Consider the following 18,122-nt stretch of genomic DNA (forward strand, 5'->3'; position numbering starts at 1 on the left):
AGGAATTTCAGCTTTGCTTATAGCAAAGAGATGATCCATCAGAACTGCTGCTGGCTTTGGAGAACGAAACAGATTTTCCCTCTGTGCCTGGTGCCCTCCTGTGGTTTGTATGTTCAGCTACTTGGGAGTGAATTAAACACATCAGTGGCTGATTCTTGTGCTGTGTAAAAGGTACTGAAGAGTTTGTCTATTTAGTCCTTTTTGTGACAGTGTGTTCTGGAAAGCTGCAACACAGTTTTCCATCCTGCCAGTTGGATTTGGATGTGCAGACTCCTTGAGTTCCCTAGCTTGGACCAAGACCATTTCTCCAGTTCTCACACACTGGTGTACCTGACTCAGACCTGGCTGCTCCAAAGGCTGTTGTGGCTAAAAGGATTTGAGCTGGAGTCACTGCCTTCTGCAGTGATCCTGTTAAAATGCCACCATGGATCTAGTGGCACTTTTAAAGAACTAATGTTAGGTCAAATTGTTACACAGGATAGGGAACTAAAATGTCTAGGATTACTTCTGTCAGGAAATGGAGTTTAAAATTCACTTTCCCAGCTACCTTAACCTTGTCCCATTTTTCTTCCAGCTACAGCTGCAGAATGACAAAGAAATTTCTGTACTTCATGCTGTAAAATCTATGCAGGATAAAAGTTTCCTTGCACAGCACTTCTGAGTCTGTCATTAGAATATTTCTGAATTACTGATCTAGAAATTCCACTTTAAAATACAACATTTACCCACAAACATTATGCAAAAAAAAATTTAGAATATTCTTTACATGACCATGTATTATAATATTTAGCTCTTGCACAGGCAAGAGGTGAAAATTGTTGCTGTGGAGGTGCTGGTGTGGTTTAGTACAATGATTTTTGTACTGTGCTTTCTAAAGGTGCTTGGCCAACAGCATTGCTGGGAACACTGATCTGGGGATCTCTGTACGTTTTGTGTTTCTTCTTTTCCTGCTTTTCCTACAAATTCAGAATCCAGCTGTAACTGTGAGTGATTCCATCAGAAAAAAAAAAAAAAAGCTCCAGAACTTTGAATGGTTCAATATTGTGTAAGTATTGATGGTTCCTACCTTTCTTTTCCTCTCTTTCTCTCCAAATTCGATTTGTGTACTTCTTTGAATTCACATTATTTAAATTCATTGCACCTGGGAGTCATTCCAATACCCCAATACCCACCAGTTTGTCTGTGAGCACAAATATTGAACAAGATAAAGGATAAATGTGAAGCTCTGTTTTGATAATCTCAAACCTTGTCACATTTGTAGGACATCCAAACACACAGGAATTACACAGGACTTGGCATGTGGTTTATCCCTCTGAGCTGTTTGGGCATTTTTTTACACATACACTTTTTTTTTTTTTTCCAGATAATTTGTACTAGATTTCTTTGTATGATCTGCTTAATCTTTTACCTGAGCATGACTAAAAAGCAACTCCAAATATCCCATGTAGGTTAATCCATTAATCCCTATGTGTGAATTAGAATACAAGAACAGTAGAAATTTAAGTACAGAACTTGACTATGATGCAGAAGTGGAATGTTTTACATGTTCCTCAGTTTAATGAAGCAAGTGAACACACTTGCTCAAATTGAAATATCTAATTATTTATTCACATAGAAACCAGTAAATTTTAGGGTTTGCAGCACAAAACTTGTTAAAAAAGAAAACAAGCTATGCCATATAGCTTCTTTACCCTCCATAAAATGGCATCATTGCAGTTAAAATTACAATAAAAATGAAACATTCCAGATGACATCAATTGGAACACAATGTGAAAAATATAATGAGAAAATCCTTGTCAGAAATTTTACCACAAGGAAATACCAATAGCTAACACCCATATTCTCCACCTAAAAATCAAGAATACTTGAGTAGATCTTGGCATAAAAGGCACAAAACACAAAGCAAAGCATGCTTGTGTCATTTCTCACACAGAAGCATTGACATTTGTGCAACAAGGAAAAAGACCAGCATTTTTTCCAGATTCTTCCAATATCACAGATACTTAGGGAACAGATCTTCCCCTTAATGCCAGCGTGTCGCTCCCAGTACAGAGGCAGTGACTACAAGAAACAGGAATATAGAGAAGGGAACACATCTGAACCCTTCCAGGAGGGCTGTATTGTTGAAGTAACCCAATCCACTGCAGGCTTGGAGTAACACACCCACGGGCAGGCAGCACTTGTGGGAATTCTGAGACTGGCAGGAACGTTAACAATGCTGGAAACCTGTCAGGAGCACAGGGTTGCCTCTTGCATTTAAATGTGCGATGCCAGCCTCAAGTAAGCATTTTTAAAAAAAGGTTGAGCCCTTGAAAGGAAGGGCTCTTCCAAAGAGGGTGTTGCCTCTGGCACAGAGGAATGGCTTTGCTCATGTTAAGGTGTTTCAGAACCATGGATGAAAGATCCCTGGCATTTCCAGGCTGGCACACAAGCTCTGGCAGCAGCCTGTTGCTATATTTCTATAACCAGCCTGTCCTCATCATCACTGCTTGTGTCATCATATTCCACCCGCGTTTGTTTCCTCATCATCTCTAAACCTCTCTTTTTGTATGTCTTGGGGGGTGTTGCAGAGTAACTCTTGAACTCAGGGGATCTGAGAGTAACTGGAAGCTTTTTAAAGGTAGCAGTAGCTGTTCCCTGTGGCCTTCCATAGAGACTGGGCTGCAGGTGAGATCTGTTCTTGTCTGCACTTCTGTGCAGCTCCAGGAGATGCTGAGCTAAGTTTGCCCTCTGTGAGTGTTCTCTGCTGGGTAACTGAGCCCTTGTGACTGTCTCAGGAACAGACTCTGCTTGGAATTCAAACAAACGTGAACATCCGGGCTGGGAACTGGGAGCTGAGTTTTCTGTGGAAGGTGAATGTGTGTTTTCTTCACTTGGAGCTTCCTCCCTTCCAGAGGCCTGGATCACTGGCTCTAATATTCCAAATATTTGGCTCTCTGACACTACCCTCAAGATGTTTTCTTGGCTTGCTCCTGGATGTAAGGAAGGAGGAGCAGCAGCCTCTGGGTTTGTGCTGTCAGGTTGGTCACCTGTGCCTGTGTTTGTAAATTCAGGACAAGACCCAAAGGAGGCTGCCAGGGGGTTGCTCCGAAGGCTTGGCCAGGATTGCCCAGGCAGGGATGGCTGCAGCACGAGGGGCTGTGTCACCCAGCAGCAAATGGCCACATCCCTGCTGAATTCCTGCAGGGATGTGTCAGCTCTGGAGGAAAAGGAATGAGCTGTCACAGCTATTCCCAGAGGAGCTGTAATGTTCTGGACAGAGGCGTTTGTTCTTTGATGTTCCCTGATCTGCCCAGAAATGTCCTGTAGGAATTAGGAGGGGAAAAAATTTACATGTAAGGTTTTCAGTCCAGAGCAATTTCATCCAAAAGATGCAAGTTTAATTGTTATTTTAGCTAATTCTAACATTAGTAAGTTTTCATTTTATTTTAACTCCACAAAATACCTTTAACACATTTTTAAACATTTCAACCACAATCTGTGATACAAAATAGTTTCAACTTCAACTTTAAAACACCTGAATATAATTCAGGTTTTAATTAACAATTATTTTTTCTGTTAATAAAAAATAATACAGGAATTAAGGTTCAATACCTACTTTTTTATCCATTTTGTCTTTTTGTTTAACATGGTTTAGGTTTTCAGTATGGGAAGATATTCCTGAGTTATTCTTTGCTTCTTTTTTCCTTCTGCAAAGTTGTTTGTCTGAGGTGGAATATGATATGTCTTTTGGCTGGAGTAGATAATTTTCTATTGAAAAGAGGTTGGATAAACTTTTACTTTGATTTTTAGCACCCCACATGCTCAAACTTGCTACATTTCTCATCATATCACTGAAATAACATCAATTTTCACAAAATATTCCAAATACTTACCTTGCATCTTGGATTGAGGAGGATGGCACTTCTTAGGCTTATTAAATCTGGGGGGTTGGGATGAGCAGCCCTTCCTCAAAGCATCCAGAGCTCTGTTGGGAAAACAGGGCCTCTTGCTCGGTCGGTTCATTTTCAGCTGAGCAAATCCATGGATGTGCCTCCCTCTGTACCTGCAGTGCCAGGGGCATTGAGGGGATAAACAAAAATGGGAGATGTAGGAGCAGCCAGAGGAGAATAACACCACCTCATCAGGTGCATTAAAGTCTAACAGCAGTTTATTACTGGGAAAGAGATGCTTGCTTATGTCAACTCAAAAACAAAAGCTGGACTTGAAGCAAGAGACCCACAATTATTTTATTATCTTTTTTTCTCTGTAGGATTCAGTAAATCCTTGATTTTCTAAGAGAAAAGGATTAAGGAATAACAGATCCTTTTTCTTATATCTGGAATTTTAAAACAATATACTTCACAAAGACTTGAACCACACAGGAATCACCTGAGGCTGTGTGGTTGCTGGGTTTTTTCCCTTTTCACTTCTTGAGTGCTACCTGTTCATTGTTACTAAGGCACAACATAAGGATTTTGGTTATTTAGCAAACCCACACTGAATAATCCAACTCTGCTTTATTTTCTGCTCTGAATGAGTGACACTGAAGTCCCATCCCTAAATCAATAGACTGTCACTATCCACAGAGCAAGATGTAAATCTAAAAGGATGCACTTATTCAGGTGTTTGGTGTATTAGAAAATTAAATTACATTTGGTGGTTACCAGTTGGGCCACTTACCTACTAATAGGCATGACCTGAGCTTTCAGAACACTGTACCTACTTAAATCCCTGCACTTATTTGATAGAAGTAAGTTTGATATAAACAAATTCTGAGACCAGCAGGAAAAAAAAAAAAAACACCACAACAACTAAACAGTACCTGAAAATCAAAACAGGAAAAAGTCCTGGAAGAATGTCACTTGGCTGGGTGACATAGACCTGAGTCTTCTATTTCTGTTCTTATGACCCTTCAAAATTGCAGTGCTGTTTGCTGAACTAGACACAGTGATTAAGTTACTGACACCGATTTGTCCTCAAGGGAGTCACTGTCTGATTTTGGTCATGAAATAAAGAGGGATGTGTGCACACAATATGTGTTCCTTACTGAAGCAATTCATCAGGCATCCTCCTGCCCCACATTCCTGAAAGATTAGAGGGTAAATGTTCCACTGATAGGAATTCCCATTGAAAGGGGGGAGCTGTGCTGATTGAGACAATGTGCCCTTGATAGTTTTATGCTCGAATTCTTCCTGCTTTTTTATTTAAACCAAATGATCCTTTGAACTACAGATGGTTCTGTTAGTTCATGTTAAACTTTATATTCTCCTGCCTTCTCTGGTGAATATCAGCTCAGGATCTTCCAAGGACAAAAGGCCTCACACACTGCTCTGAGCTGGGACAGGATTAAAAACAGAACAATTTTGGCCCCCTTCAAGCAAAAGTAAATGCTGACAATTTTGACAGATAACAGTCATTTCTAAATCATAGAGAGAGACAACTGAGCAGGCATCATCGTTCTGTGGGATATGTCTGGTTTGCTTAGAAAAGTCTGTCCCTAAGAGTAAATGACATATTGATATTTTTATAGTTTACCTTTGGGGCCCCGCTGTGGTATAAGAATAGCTCTTTCTGAGAGATTTATCTTTTTTTTTTCCCCAGTTTTGACAAGGTCGAATTTTGGGCATGACTTTTTATTTTCTGTGGAGTTTTTACACACAATACAACAAAATTACATCTATATATTATTCTATTCTATTATCTGTTCTATGTATTATATATATATATATATATATATATATATATATATATGTAGTAAACCTGAAAGCCATACTCCTTACCATTTAGGGGTGACTTTAATCCTTTTCTGTTTGTGGCTCCTCTTGAGTTTATTTGTTGAGAGTCTTTCCTTTTTGCAAACTACTGTTTTCTTCTTTTGCTCTGAAATATTTTTGAAAGAGCCACCAGGAATGTCTGAACTTAACTGTTGAGAATATTGGGAAAAAATCAAGTACATGAAAACTGTGAATTACATGACTGAGAAGTTGGAAATCTGTGCACTTTTTAAATAGCACTGAACAGCATAGGAATTAAGTAGCACAACTCTGTATTTAAGTCGTACTCTGAGTCAAATATTCATTTAGAATGAAAACAATGAAATATAGATGCTATTAGAGAAAAATATTTTAAAATCCCAATAAAGGGGAAAAAAATCAAGAAATAGAAATTCACTCATCTCACTATCAGCATTCTGAAAAGTGAAAGAAACTTAAATATTCATACAGAAATATATCTTTCTGATGCATCAAATAAATACAGACTTATAACAATATAAATTGTAAATTCTGTATCAGCAAATGCCTGCCAATGTCCATAAATACACTTCTGGTAATTATTTAATTTTCCTAATAAGAGGGTGGAAGTGGGCTGTCAGCCAATAACACCCTCTTGAGAAAGCAAACAGAATTATTAATATTACCTCCTGCATCTGGTGTCCTTTAGAAAAGGATGAAACCAACGTTTTCAAGCTTGTGTTTTTGAAGCCATATGCCACAGTCTTGCTGATATTTCTCATTTTGAAAATGGAGATGTCGTATTTCGACAGGGTGCATTCCCTGCTGGGTTCCCTGTCCCAGGGGCGTATGGAGGGGTGGGCAGAGGCTGCATTCCCACCCTGCTCTGAGGGCAGAGGGAGGCTCCTGCTCAGACAGCACCAGGTCAGCCGGGGCTCGGCACTGAGGGACGGGAAGGTGCTCTTGGAGCCTGGCACTGGAGAAGTGCCAGAGTAGCCAGTCCTGTTATAGTGGGGCAGCACTGGGAATCCTTTACAGTGAGTGCTGAGAGTATGGCAGTAGAAAGTGCCAAAAGAATGGCAAAAGTAAGTGGGGTTGTTTCTTGAGCTCTGGGAATGCTGCAGATCCTGCAGTGGTGGGGGGCTGTCCTTCAGAATGCATGGACTTCCCTCTCTGTCCCATCCCAGGATTGCTGGCTCTGCATCTTTGCTAGAAACTGATGTCTTTATCACAGAGTCACTTCCTGAGCAAAGGTCATGTAAAGCCTTCCTCTCATCTTTGATATCAGCAGATATGAAAAAGCCACTTGTATACACAGAAGTAAAGCAGATTTTCTTCTTCGGAGTCTGTACAGAGCAAGTACTTTTACTCATGCACTTCTCTTCTGTTTGACTTTGATAATTTAATTTATTTTTGTTCTGTTTGTTTTTCCAATCCTCTCTTGCAATGTCCTGCTGCTTGAAGTTTTGGTTACGAAAGGTGTTCTCTGCTGTGGTTAAGATATTTGTGGTTTCTGAGTTGACTGGTGAACAGAATCCTGGAGTTTTCCAGTTTGTGTGAAGATTCCATTGAATTTCTCCTTTGCCAGCCTTTTGCCTCACTTCAGATTTTAAAGGGGACCAAACCACATCACTGGAGTGAGAATGGAGGGACGTGCAGCTGGAAGAGCAGGGTGGGGTGGTTAAGGTGTCTGTCACAGGTATGCCAGGTGTCATCTCCTGTTCAGATCGAAGCAAAGGTGACAGATCTGAAGCTCTCCTGTCCTGTGGCAATTTAAGGATATATTTTGGAGAGAAGGCATTTTGTTGTGGGACTAGACTTAAATGATCAGATTGCAGATGATGGCTTTTAGAAGACACATCCACAGCATTGTCACTGGGAAGTGGCACTTTTGCTCCTGTTTCTACAAGACATGTTTTGTCATCTCCATCTGTTGCATTGTGCAGGGCAAAAGAGTTGGAATCACTTTCCCTTAATCCAGACCCTAAAAACCCCACCAGTGAAGCTTTTGAGATACCTGCAGGATGTGAAAGAAGGTTAATGTCACAGTAACTACGAGCTTGTGTGGGAAGTTTGATTGTTTTCCTATATTCCACATTCTCAGTACCTCCAGAGTCTTCATTAATTCCTGTGCTTGATTTTTGCTCATCTGCTTTAGTGGAGAATTTCACTGGAGCTGTGGGAAGACACTGAGTGCCAGAGCAATGGCCTCTCTCTGCTTCACTAACTGCAGTGGTCTCGCTACTGGGACTAGGGCAGGACACTGAAACCACCTTTTGTGTCTTCTCCACTTCGAACTTCAGCTTTTTCCTTTCTGATGGCAAAGTCTGGGATTTCCCTGCAGTTTCTCTGTTGTTGCAAGGGATCCAAGGGGCCATCAGATCATGCTGGCCACTTTCCTTAGTCCCGTGATGGCTCCCATAATTGTGTGAAGTGCTTTTACAATCTAATTCAAATGCACTGGATTCTTTCCCAGGGCTTGATTTCTCCCAGTTGCTACTCTGTACTGTCAAGCACTCATCATTCCTCCCTTGGCTGCTCAGCTTATACTCAGGATTTTGAAGCCTAAGCTCACCACTGCTTGGAGGCAGCAATGTGCTGCTGCCAGCTGTGCATTTCTCCGTGTCACTGACACTGAGCTCTGGGGAAATTTGGCTGGTTACAGCTCCAGCAGTTATGGAATGTGATGTCTCCAATAGGTTGGACATTCTGTCTGCAGTTTCCACAGAGGACATGTTCTGCAGAACACAATTACCATCTGTAGAGATTCCTGATTTACCCATGTTTGAAGCTGCTGTCACAAGGGAGGAAGGACTGTCACTTGCAGAGCTCCTGCCATCTCTTTCCTCAGTTATTTCAGTGCTGCTGGCTGATTCCCTTGAATTAGGAGTCAAGCTTGTAATATCTGTAATTTTATTATCTCTTTGCTTCATTTTCTTTGCATTTTGGCTGCTTTTCATTTTTTGGTAGATTTTCTTAAACGTTTCATCTCCATACATTTGCCATTTTTCTTGAGAGAACATCTTCAGCTTCCTTTGATTGTGTTTCTTATTTTTAGCACTGATTACTTTTCCAGCCCCAAGCTTTTTAGTCCCTTTTAGTTCCTCTGACAGAGAAGGATGATCAGCCACATTACTTAGGGGCAAATCATCCACTGCTGTTTGTCTGACTAGAGCTCGGGGATGGCTATTAGGGAAATCCACTGAATTTACAGTGAGATCGTTGCTAAGCAGCAAACCAGCAGTGCCTGTGTTTACAGACTGCTTAGTAAGAGAAAGTGGTTTTGAGCATCCTGCTTTGTCATGCACCATCCTCGATCCCTCCACAACAGGCAAGGAGTTGCTCCGAGTAACAGGCACAGTGTCAATTGTTGTGGAGAACTGGGTAGGAACTGAATGGAAAAACATTGGCTTGCATTTCTCCAGGGGTGCAAAGGTAGATTTCGCTGAACAAAGAGAAAGATTCTTTTTCCTATTTACATCACAAGTTCTGATATCAAAATGGAAAGAGTCTTTGTATGTGTAAGGCATTGGCAGGTCAATGCTTCCCTGTTTAGAAAGGACAGTTTTTCTGGGCCTGACATTGTCTAACTGGGTGTCATCCACCACACTTTTGTTGTGAGAAATAAGCTTTGAAATGTGTTCTTCCAGCCTCTTTTTCTCTAGCATCGAGGCTGTAGCTTTGTCAGCTGCCTCTGGCTTTGCAGTGCTTCTGGAGGCACACCTTGGGCTGCTGAAGGCAGTTTCATTTTCCAGTTCCATGCTGTGCTCATAGAGACTGTGCAAGGGGCTGGACGATGTCATCTGCTGCTCTGTGCTGTCAGAGCGCGACAGATACCCCGAGTCAGTGCTCTCACACTTCTTCAGCTTGCAGTCCAAGGGTTTGTAATCCCACTGCTTCTCTGAAGAGGTTGCCTGCTGCCTTTGCAGCTGAATGTGCTTATTGGCAGTCGGAGTTCTTTGCTCCTGCATCTTCTTTCTCAGACACGGACCATTTGGTAAAGCTCCTGGAGATGATAAACTTTGAAGTTCTCTTTCAGGAACCCCATGAACAGCCTTTGACTTCAATGATTGATTTGTTGTTTCTTGATTTTCTGAAGCAGCTGATGAAGAGCTTGTCGCTGGCAGTGAGAGCTCGTGAGGTTTCTTAGTGTCTGTTGCTGCACTGGTCTCTGAACTGGGCTGTTGGATGTGTATCCCCTGGTCTTCACTGGTGCTACTCAAGACTTTGCTGCCTTGGTGACAGGTGGTGCTCTCTGCTGATCTCTCATTTTGCTCTGGTCCCCCACTGATGTCAGAGTCTGAGGGCAGCCTGGTGTTGTTGACGTGTGTTTGAGTTCTCCTGTGTTTATACAAGTTGCTCTGAGTTTTAAACGCAATGCCACAAGTGGTGCACGGAAAGGGCCTCTCTCCTGTGTGAGAGCGAATGTGTTTCTCAAGGACACTTGGCTTCAAACAATCTCGTCCACAGTGTTTGCAGATGTATTTCCCAGATTTTTTTGATTTTCCTGGGCTTCCAATAGATGCTTTTACACAAGAACTTGGCGACGATAAAACCGGTAAAGTGCTGACTATGCTCAACGTCAGACTTTGCCCAAGCTGTTTCTGGAAGAGCGGCTGAGGCTGCTCCGTGCCTTCCGGGGGGACGAGCGGGTTGAGGATGAGGGGGACGCCGTCGAGGTGGACGCAGCTCCTGCCGGCCACCAAGGGCCCGTGCGGCTGGAAGCAGCCCGGCTGGACGGGCTGGAGCAGCGGGATCGTCAGGGCCTTGAGGTACAGGGGCTGGGGCAGGGCCTGTCCCTGGGCAGGTTCCGAGGAGCCCCGCGGGGAAGGGCCCGGGCCGGGCTCTGCTGGAGCGGCCACGAGGCCTGGTGGGGTCTGGGCCTCCATGCCAGGGCCCGGCTGCCATGTGCTCACGGACCTGCCGGGAGGGGACACAGAACAGGCACCAGTCTGCAGGCAGAAATAACACACACGCTTCCCACCGCTGGGCTGGGAAAATTAGCAGCTAAGAATATCACATATGCAGGCATTATACAGACAATCATCACTTCCTTTCCCAATTAAATTGGTTCCCCTTTCATTTTTCCTCTGGGACTTACAGTTCAGTGCAATGTAAAAGACACTCAACACTGCACTTAAAACCACTCTTACAACCTACACGGACTACCCAAAGCACTGGAAACAAATCTGAGTTTCAGATTTGCAAATGGAGTCTCTAAGCGCACTAGAAATAATACCATTTTCATTTTCTGGAACCATATTTCCATTACATATTTATATCATGTTTTAAAAATATCATTAATATTAATAACTTTTAATACAGAAACACAGAACAGCTGAGGTTAAAGGGGACCTTGGGACTTCTCTAGTCCAAACACCTTCTCACAGCAGAGTCAGCGCCTAGGGCAGATGAGGTTGTCAGGGTGTCACCAGTCTGGTTTTGAAAACCTCTGGGGATAAAAACTGCACAGTTTCTTTGGGCAACCAGTTCCAAACACAGGACATTGAACATGCCTGGAATTATCTGTGCTTCCCCAATTTAAGGGAGCTAAGACCAAATACATTTCAACAGGTGGTGTAAAATGAAAATATGTGAACAAAATGAAACTCACGTGTTGTTTTACAAGTCAGATTTGAATAATTATCTGCAAAGTAGAAAAGATGGTGTCATAGGAAAATAGTGAGAGAAATTAAAGCTGGCTTTTGTGTAAACCAAATAAATTTGCTATAATTAACAGAGATACTATGGTGCACTGCTTGTTTTTAGATGCTTTCAATGCCAAATGAAAATATCTGTTTAAAAAAGTTGAACCTATTCTTTTGAAATCTATCCTGATATATGCAGGGTTGGTGCTGGTCCACTTCTTATTTCAGCAAAAATTTGTATTGTCTTTTTTTTCCTTTCTTAGAAACAAAGGAGGAAACTATCAAAAATAAGCAAGGTGAACATTTTCTTTCGAAGAATTAGGGGCATAACCCCTCATAATTACAATTTGGATGAAAATCAGGTGATCTGTGAATGTTTATTTGATTCTTGCTCAGCTGTGCTCACTGGATGCATTGGCTGCTATGAATAATGGGTCGTTCTTGTGCAAATAACCATTAGAAACCCATTTGGAATACATAATCAGTGGCTCAATTTAAAATCTGCAATTTGTTGCTTTACTGTAATCTCTAGTGGTGTTTCTGTAACTCCCTTGGATCATTTTAATAGGTTATCATTACTGGGAAACAGTAAAAGAATTGCTTCAAAATGTGGTTTGAAATTTTTACTGGTTCCATCCAAGGCAACAATGTGTAAAATCAACTGATCTGTGCACAGTAAAATGTTAGATTTTGCCTTTTTTTTCTTCCTTATGAATGTTATAAATTAAGCTCAGTTATCAAGCATGGACTTTTCTTATGCACTTCTGACATTTCTATGTGCAATAATAATTTAAGTGGCTTTTTATTATAGCAGTGACTATAATGATGCAAGAATGTTAAAAGAATATGGCTTGTTAAAGAAATAAGTTATTACCCATACTGTGCAGTGTGGTTACCCCTACAGAATAAAAGTGGAATTCTCTAATTTCCAAAGTGATGTTATCAACATTTCAAGTCCACTTAAGATGGTTCCTAAGTTACACTTTTAAATTTAAACACAGCATACAATAAGGGATGACACAAAGATACAAACTAAGTAGGCAGTAGTTTTTCCAAAATATTTTTTTAAAAAAAGCTTAGGGGGAAAAAATATGCTGCAGAGAACAGACTCAAAGAAGAAAACTGAAGCCTAAATACCCAGTGGGTAGAACATCTAACAAGTACCACATCAGACAGAACAAGGCACTATGTCTTTGCTCCCCTCCCTCCCCCAGAGGGAAGTGTGGAAATACACTTCCATGTATTTTACATTTCCCTCATCAGCCTGCTCCAGTGGCACAAACTATTTCTCTCTCTGGTTTCCCCCTGGCCATGAAGAGCTGATAGGCCCTTCAAGGCCGCCACAGACAGATGTTTTTCATAGGAATCCTGTTGTACCAGATGCTCTGTAATTTCACTTAATGCTGTTAAGTTTCTGGGGCCAACACCACAGCCTGAGACCCATTTTGGTTTTCTGTAATGCTCTACAAAGAAAATACCTGTCACAAAGTGGTGACAGACAATTTAAAGTAAAGTTTTAAATAAAGCTCAACAAGTAAGCTAATGGTGATACTTAAGGTACTTTTAAGAATGTAATAACACATGTCTACCAGGTGTGGTAGTTTGCTGCTTTTCACAGCAAGAAAAAGTACTGTCTTCCTGAGTGAAACCGCTGTGACTTGTATTCTACTGGGGCAAATACCATCAGACTTTTCACATCTATTATTTATATTCCAAACAAGGCCACTGTATTTCTTTGTTCGTTGACAAAAATAGCTCATCTCAAAGTAATTCTGCCCCAAGGCTGATTCGGGGTAGTCCTTGCCTAACGCAGAACTTCCTCTGTTGGTTTTGCCCCAGGCTCTGTTACTGAGCATCCACCCCATGTTCTCAGCTGTTTGTAACTTGTGCCATTGAACTACCAGCATAAGAACTTGATCCTAATTAGATAAGAAAAAATTTCCAATAAACAAAACTAAATGCAGGATTTGGCCAGCTCAGAATTTTCTAAATTGATTTCTTAAGCTATCAGAACTGGTCACTAAAATTCCATTAAATACAATTATTTTGTTCCTGGCTTGAAATTCTAACTTCAGGTACACACCACAGGCAGGTCTGTGGAACACTAAAGTGGAGCAGTTTCAGGAAAAAAATCATTGTAGCAGAAATTGTCTTAGTCACTTTATAAATATAAAGTAGTTTAATACAGGAGGTTGATAAAAACCTCTAATTTTAAATCCAGTAAGTTCCATTTTTATAGACCTTTTCCTGAATTCCAGATATTTTATAAAACTGGTTTCATTTTGTCAGCACTGATGCAATAATTTTTACTAGACAATCAAAAGGTTTTTGTCTTCTGCATGGCACATGCAATGCTCTGTCAACTGCCCATCTTGATTAACCAAATCAACAGCTAAACATGTAAATACTTATTTTCTGCACTTTCATACCATTTTTTGACACAGCACTGAGCAGAGCATCAGTCTCTAGGCAGACTCAGAGCTCAATTGCTCAGTCCCCCACCCTGGTCTGCAGGTACGACCCGGAGATATGACAGAGTTCCTTTATTTTTGTAATCCCACAGAAACAGGTTTTCAACATTCTGAACATACACAATATACCCAATTATACCAGGAGTCTTTACCTTTTTTAAAAGCTTTTAGTGATCCCTACTTTAGATGCCAGGGAGCAGAGGTGGAAGTCTGGAAATAATTAAGTCTTTAGTCTGGAAATAACTTTAGTTCACGTACCTTTGACTGATCCAGGCATTTCAGCAAAAAAGTCTCATTTCTGTCTATACTTGATGCAAGCAGAGAGAAACGAGGACAAAGACTTGAAACAGATTAGAAGTAGGAAGTTGGGGTTTTCTTTTTTTTTTTTTTTTTTAACATTGGTGTCACATTAACAACCTTCAGAAAACAGGAAGAGTTGAAACAGGAGAAAATGAAGTGGCATTTCAATCTCTCTGTATCCTTTATCACTATTTAATTAGGGAGCTCTAAAAAGAATCTTTGAAATGTGGGGGGTTTCTACTCTGCTTTCAGTTGCATTGTCCTGAAATACAATGGTAGGGTTTTTAATTTATACTCCTAAAGCTAATTTTCTTCTAACTTTACACTAAAGGGCTCTCTTAAGATATGTTGGGAAAGAAAACAATGGTGGAGAGAAGACACTTGGCACATATGAAATGCTAAACTCATCCAGCATGGGTGCTGTCCACCAGCTTCTTCTAATGGTGCCCTGTGGGACAGGAGAAAGCAGGAACCAGGTGGGAAAATGCATCAGGATTGTTAAAAATGTTTGGGTCATGCTCAACAAACCTCCATAGACTTGTGGAAAGCTGCAGGGGAAACCGGATAGGGCACAATCAAGTGCAGTTAAAAAGGTAATTTTAAAAAATTAGATTTTTTTTTGTGCATCGAGTTCCTAAGGAGTGCTCGGGTAACACAGTGAATAGCACTGAGGGGTCCTGGGAGGGGCCACTCTTCTTTGTGCAAGCACTTCTTTAAAACAGGGACTGGGATGGCTGCAACCTCCTCTGCTGGTAGACTGAGTGAACCCCAAACTGGAATATGTATTCCCAGTAATGTTACAAAATTGCCATCCCTGGCCTGTATAATTTCCTTAGGAACACCATGTTTTGGAAGATAGAGTTTTATTTTCAGTTTTAGTTTATTTATTTTCTGCTGTGATGAGCAGCTGCCCAGTTCAGACCCTGCAGCCTGTGCCTTGCTGGGTGGTGGTGAAACTGTAATGTCATTAATTGTCCAATATCCACTTCAGTGGGAGCACTTTCTTTTAATAATTCTGGTGATAGACTAATGCCAGAGGCCTCGGTGGCTTTTCATTTCAAACAGCTTTATTGATCCTGGAGACTTTTGCCTGTTGTTTGGATTGCTTTCCACTTATTTCTGGAGCCCTGAATCAAGCAGGCCTCTAATTTTGGTGGTGGAGAAATATTTCTGTCTAGTTCTTCCCATATCCCATATTTCTTGCCTGTCATGTAGTTATTCAAGGGACAGAAAAGCTCTTAACAGGACCCAGGATTATTGCTTAAAATCCTCCTGGTTTCTCCCATACCCTGAAATGCTCCCAGTAATTGGTAATGGCACTGCAGACACTTAAAATCTGTGAATCTAGAAAATACTTGACATTCTGAACTGCTTTACAGTGACTCATGCTTCTGCTCTACAGACTCAGTCTGTCCAGATGGAGAGAACTACATGCAGCAAGTAGTTTCAGCTCTGCTGGGAGATACTTTCCTAAATGAATGTGTTCTCACTTCTAAGTGAGATCTGGAGGATTACTGCATGCTACAGTCAACAAACCAACGGGGAAAAAAGATGCACATCTTATAATAGAACACTGGCATGAATCAAATCATACAAACAGATGATTATGGGCATTTTACATAACCAGTCAAAATTAGTTTGTCTTCAGTTTGATCACATTTCTGGAGCCCATTATATTTTATTCCACTTTGAGACTGACTGTTATTAAGTTAATGTGAATTTACTTAAAAGACACACTTAATTTAAACAGTACTAATAATTGCAGCAGCATGCTGGACCTAGTGACAAACTGAAAACATGTATAAGCATTTAAAATTAATTATTTAGATCACTCAGTATCAAATTCCAAATGCTAAAACTGCAAACTGCTTACCCTGAGAGGCTTAAGGAGACAATAATTAATTAAAGCAAGTTACAACAAAAGCAAGTGGCTGTCTGGATATCTGCCACTATCACAGAGGTTTCAGGGCTTAGCAGAACCTTTTGAAGCTTGATCTAAAATCTCTGAATCTCGAAAAAGTGACTCTGGAACCAGGGTCCTTCACAGCATCCTGTGATTCTTCCATTTATGTGGATGAACAGGCTGCTGTAATGGCTAGAAGTAACAAAATACAGAGCACCAATATTACACTGCATTAGCTCTGTTGAAATTCAGTTATTTTTGTTGTCTCTTTCTAATCAATCTACTTATGTGTTGCTTCCTCAGCTGCAATCTCTATGCAAGATTATTTATATTCATTTAAGTTCAAAATATTGTCCTGCTCAGAGAAACTCAGCTAACTTCAGTTGTCTCAATAGACAGCAAAGTATGGATTTAAACTATGCACAAAGCTGAGCCCACTGTCAGGTACTGCACAGGAGGGAGTTCTGGGGCTGCACTCCTCTCTCAATTCATGTCCCCATCAGGATTTGAGGAGTTAAAGCCACACACCACTGGTACACATTTCTGGCTCCCAAGTGGAAAAGGTCCCACCCCAGGTGTTTAAAACCCTGCATCCTTCAAAGACACCTACCGAGTTTTGACAGGCGTGCGAGCAAGTGAAAGCAGAAATAAACATTTTTCCTGTGCTGGTGAGGAAATTGATTCCAGAGATCCTGCAACTACACGTTTTAAAGAACTTTGCAAAGTTAAATGAAAAGAAAGTATCTTCCAGGATTGCTAATTATTAATTTTTCCTGTGAGGGCAGTGATGCTGAGAGCAGCACACAGTATCTTACTGGCAGAGGAAGATGCAGACAGTGGGATTATTATTTCCATTTGCTCATCCAACACTGACAGCCGGCACAACTCCCTTGATAGACCACACAAAACTTCTACTTCAGTCTTATCATCATAAAGTCATAGTAAACCATAGGGTCTGAAATAAACTTTGTGCAAGTACTTTAAACACTCCTCTGTGATGGAAGCAAAATGTTAGTGAGTGTACCCCAGGTCTGGAGTTTTTTAGTTCTCAATTCAAACAAGCAAAATGGAACTGACACATTTCCTGGTTAGCCCAGAAATGACTGTTAATCTTGTTTTACTTGAAAACTATTTCTGCCTTTGCTCTTTTCTCAGTTTGACTTCCTATCTTGAAATGTCTCATAACAGAAGTACTGAGTTCACCTTTCCCCTTGTTCTTAAGGGATGTGTCTGATCTCACAACTCTGCCAGTTCCACCCGCAGCCTGCACGCTGCCGGTACCTCCTGAACAAAGTTGGGAGCCTCAGTCCTCTGCAGAATCAGGCTGGAACTGTTTAATTCCATAATCTCCTGAAACCTTTAGAGTCTTTCCATGGTCACATCTCAAATTCTGACTTTGGGAAATCTTGCTGCTTGGTACAAGTCATTGTTCTGAAGTTTTGCCCTTCTTCATGTGCTATTAAAGTACAAAGCCACTGGAAAACCTGCTGGGGGAACTTGGAAATTCTTGTGCCATATCCTAAGGATGAATATTTTTGATGCTTACTTCTACAATTGTATAATATCAGCAAAGCTGCTTAGGTTGGGCTTTTTAAAACAATTATTTCTGAAAATATTGTGCCAGAATACAGTATTAAAATCTTCTAGGAAGAACGGGATCTGCTGTACCTTCCCTTTATTCCAGAATAGCAGCAAGTGGTTTTATCATTATTATACACTTTACTATATTTTCCTATGTTCCTTTTCTTGAATATCCATACATGAAAACATTCCAAAGGCTTAAATCAGTAAAAATATTGTTACCTAAAATACATTTTAATGTGCAAGTAAACACTGTATTGGTCTTTTTGACCTCTTCATGCAATTTGTATCAAGAATATTTCCTTTTCTACTTCTTACACTGCTACTTTTCTCAGCTCCAGCCATAAGAAATGCTTTCTACTTTATTATGTGTCTTTAGTTTAGATTTACATCACTATTTCTAAAGAGAAACATACTTAACATATCTGTTGGTTCTGTGACAAGCTTGGTGGCTTGACAATGAGGAAAAAATAGGATTTTTAGTGCTTAAAAACCTCAAAGGATT

At 40.7% G+C, this 18,122-nt stretch overlaps 1 protein-coding gene across 1 annotated transcript; it reads right to left on the reverse strand.

Moving 5' to 3' along the window:
* Positions 1-1,530: 1,530 nt before the first annotated feature.
* Positions 1,531-17,380, reverse strand: ZNF831 (zinc finger protein 831). Its single transcript, XM_053958942.1, has 6 exons — positions 17,277-17,380; positions 6,401-10,634; positions 5,763-5,905; positions 3,876-4,045; positions 3,599-3,750; positions 1,531-3,303 (listed from the first exon to the last, which is right to left on the reverse strand). Exons 1-6 carry the CDS (start codon positions 17,378-17,380, stop codon positions 2,452-2,454), a joined length of 5,655 nt encoding a protein of 1,884 aa, XP_053814917.1. The 3' UTR covers positions 1,531-2,451.
* Between the last annotated feature and the right edge of the window lie 742 nt (positions 17,381-18,122).

This window comes from Vidua chalybeata, chromosome 17 (assembly GCF_026979565.1).
Source record: "Vidua chalybeata isolate OUT-0048 chromosome 17, bVidCha1 merged haplotype, whole genome shotgun sequence".
In the NCBI taxonomy this organism is placed as follows: domain Eukaryota; kingdom Metazoa; phylum Chordata; class Aves; order Passeriformes; family Viduidae; genus Vidua; species Vidua chalybeata.

What these genes read in the sequence shown, in the direction of transcription:
- ZNF831 (XM_053958942.1), bottom strand. Translation starts at nt 17,380, where the DNA reads ATGGAATTAAACAGTTCCAGCCTGATTCTGCAGAGGACTGAGGCTCCC. An exon ending in TCCTCAATCCAAGATGCAAG is followed by an intron (nt 3,751 to 3,875) that starts GTAAGTATTTGG and finishes TCTTTTCAATAG; the next exon opens with AAAATTATCTACTCCAGCCA. An exon ending in AAGACAAAATGGATAAAAAA is followed by an intron (nt 3,304 to 3,598) that starts GTAGGTATTGAA and finishes TAATTCCTACAG; the next exon opens with GACATTTCTGGGCAGATCAG.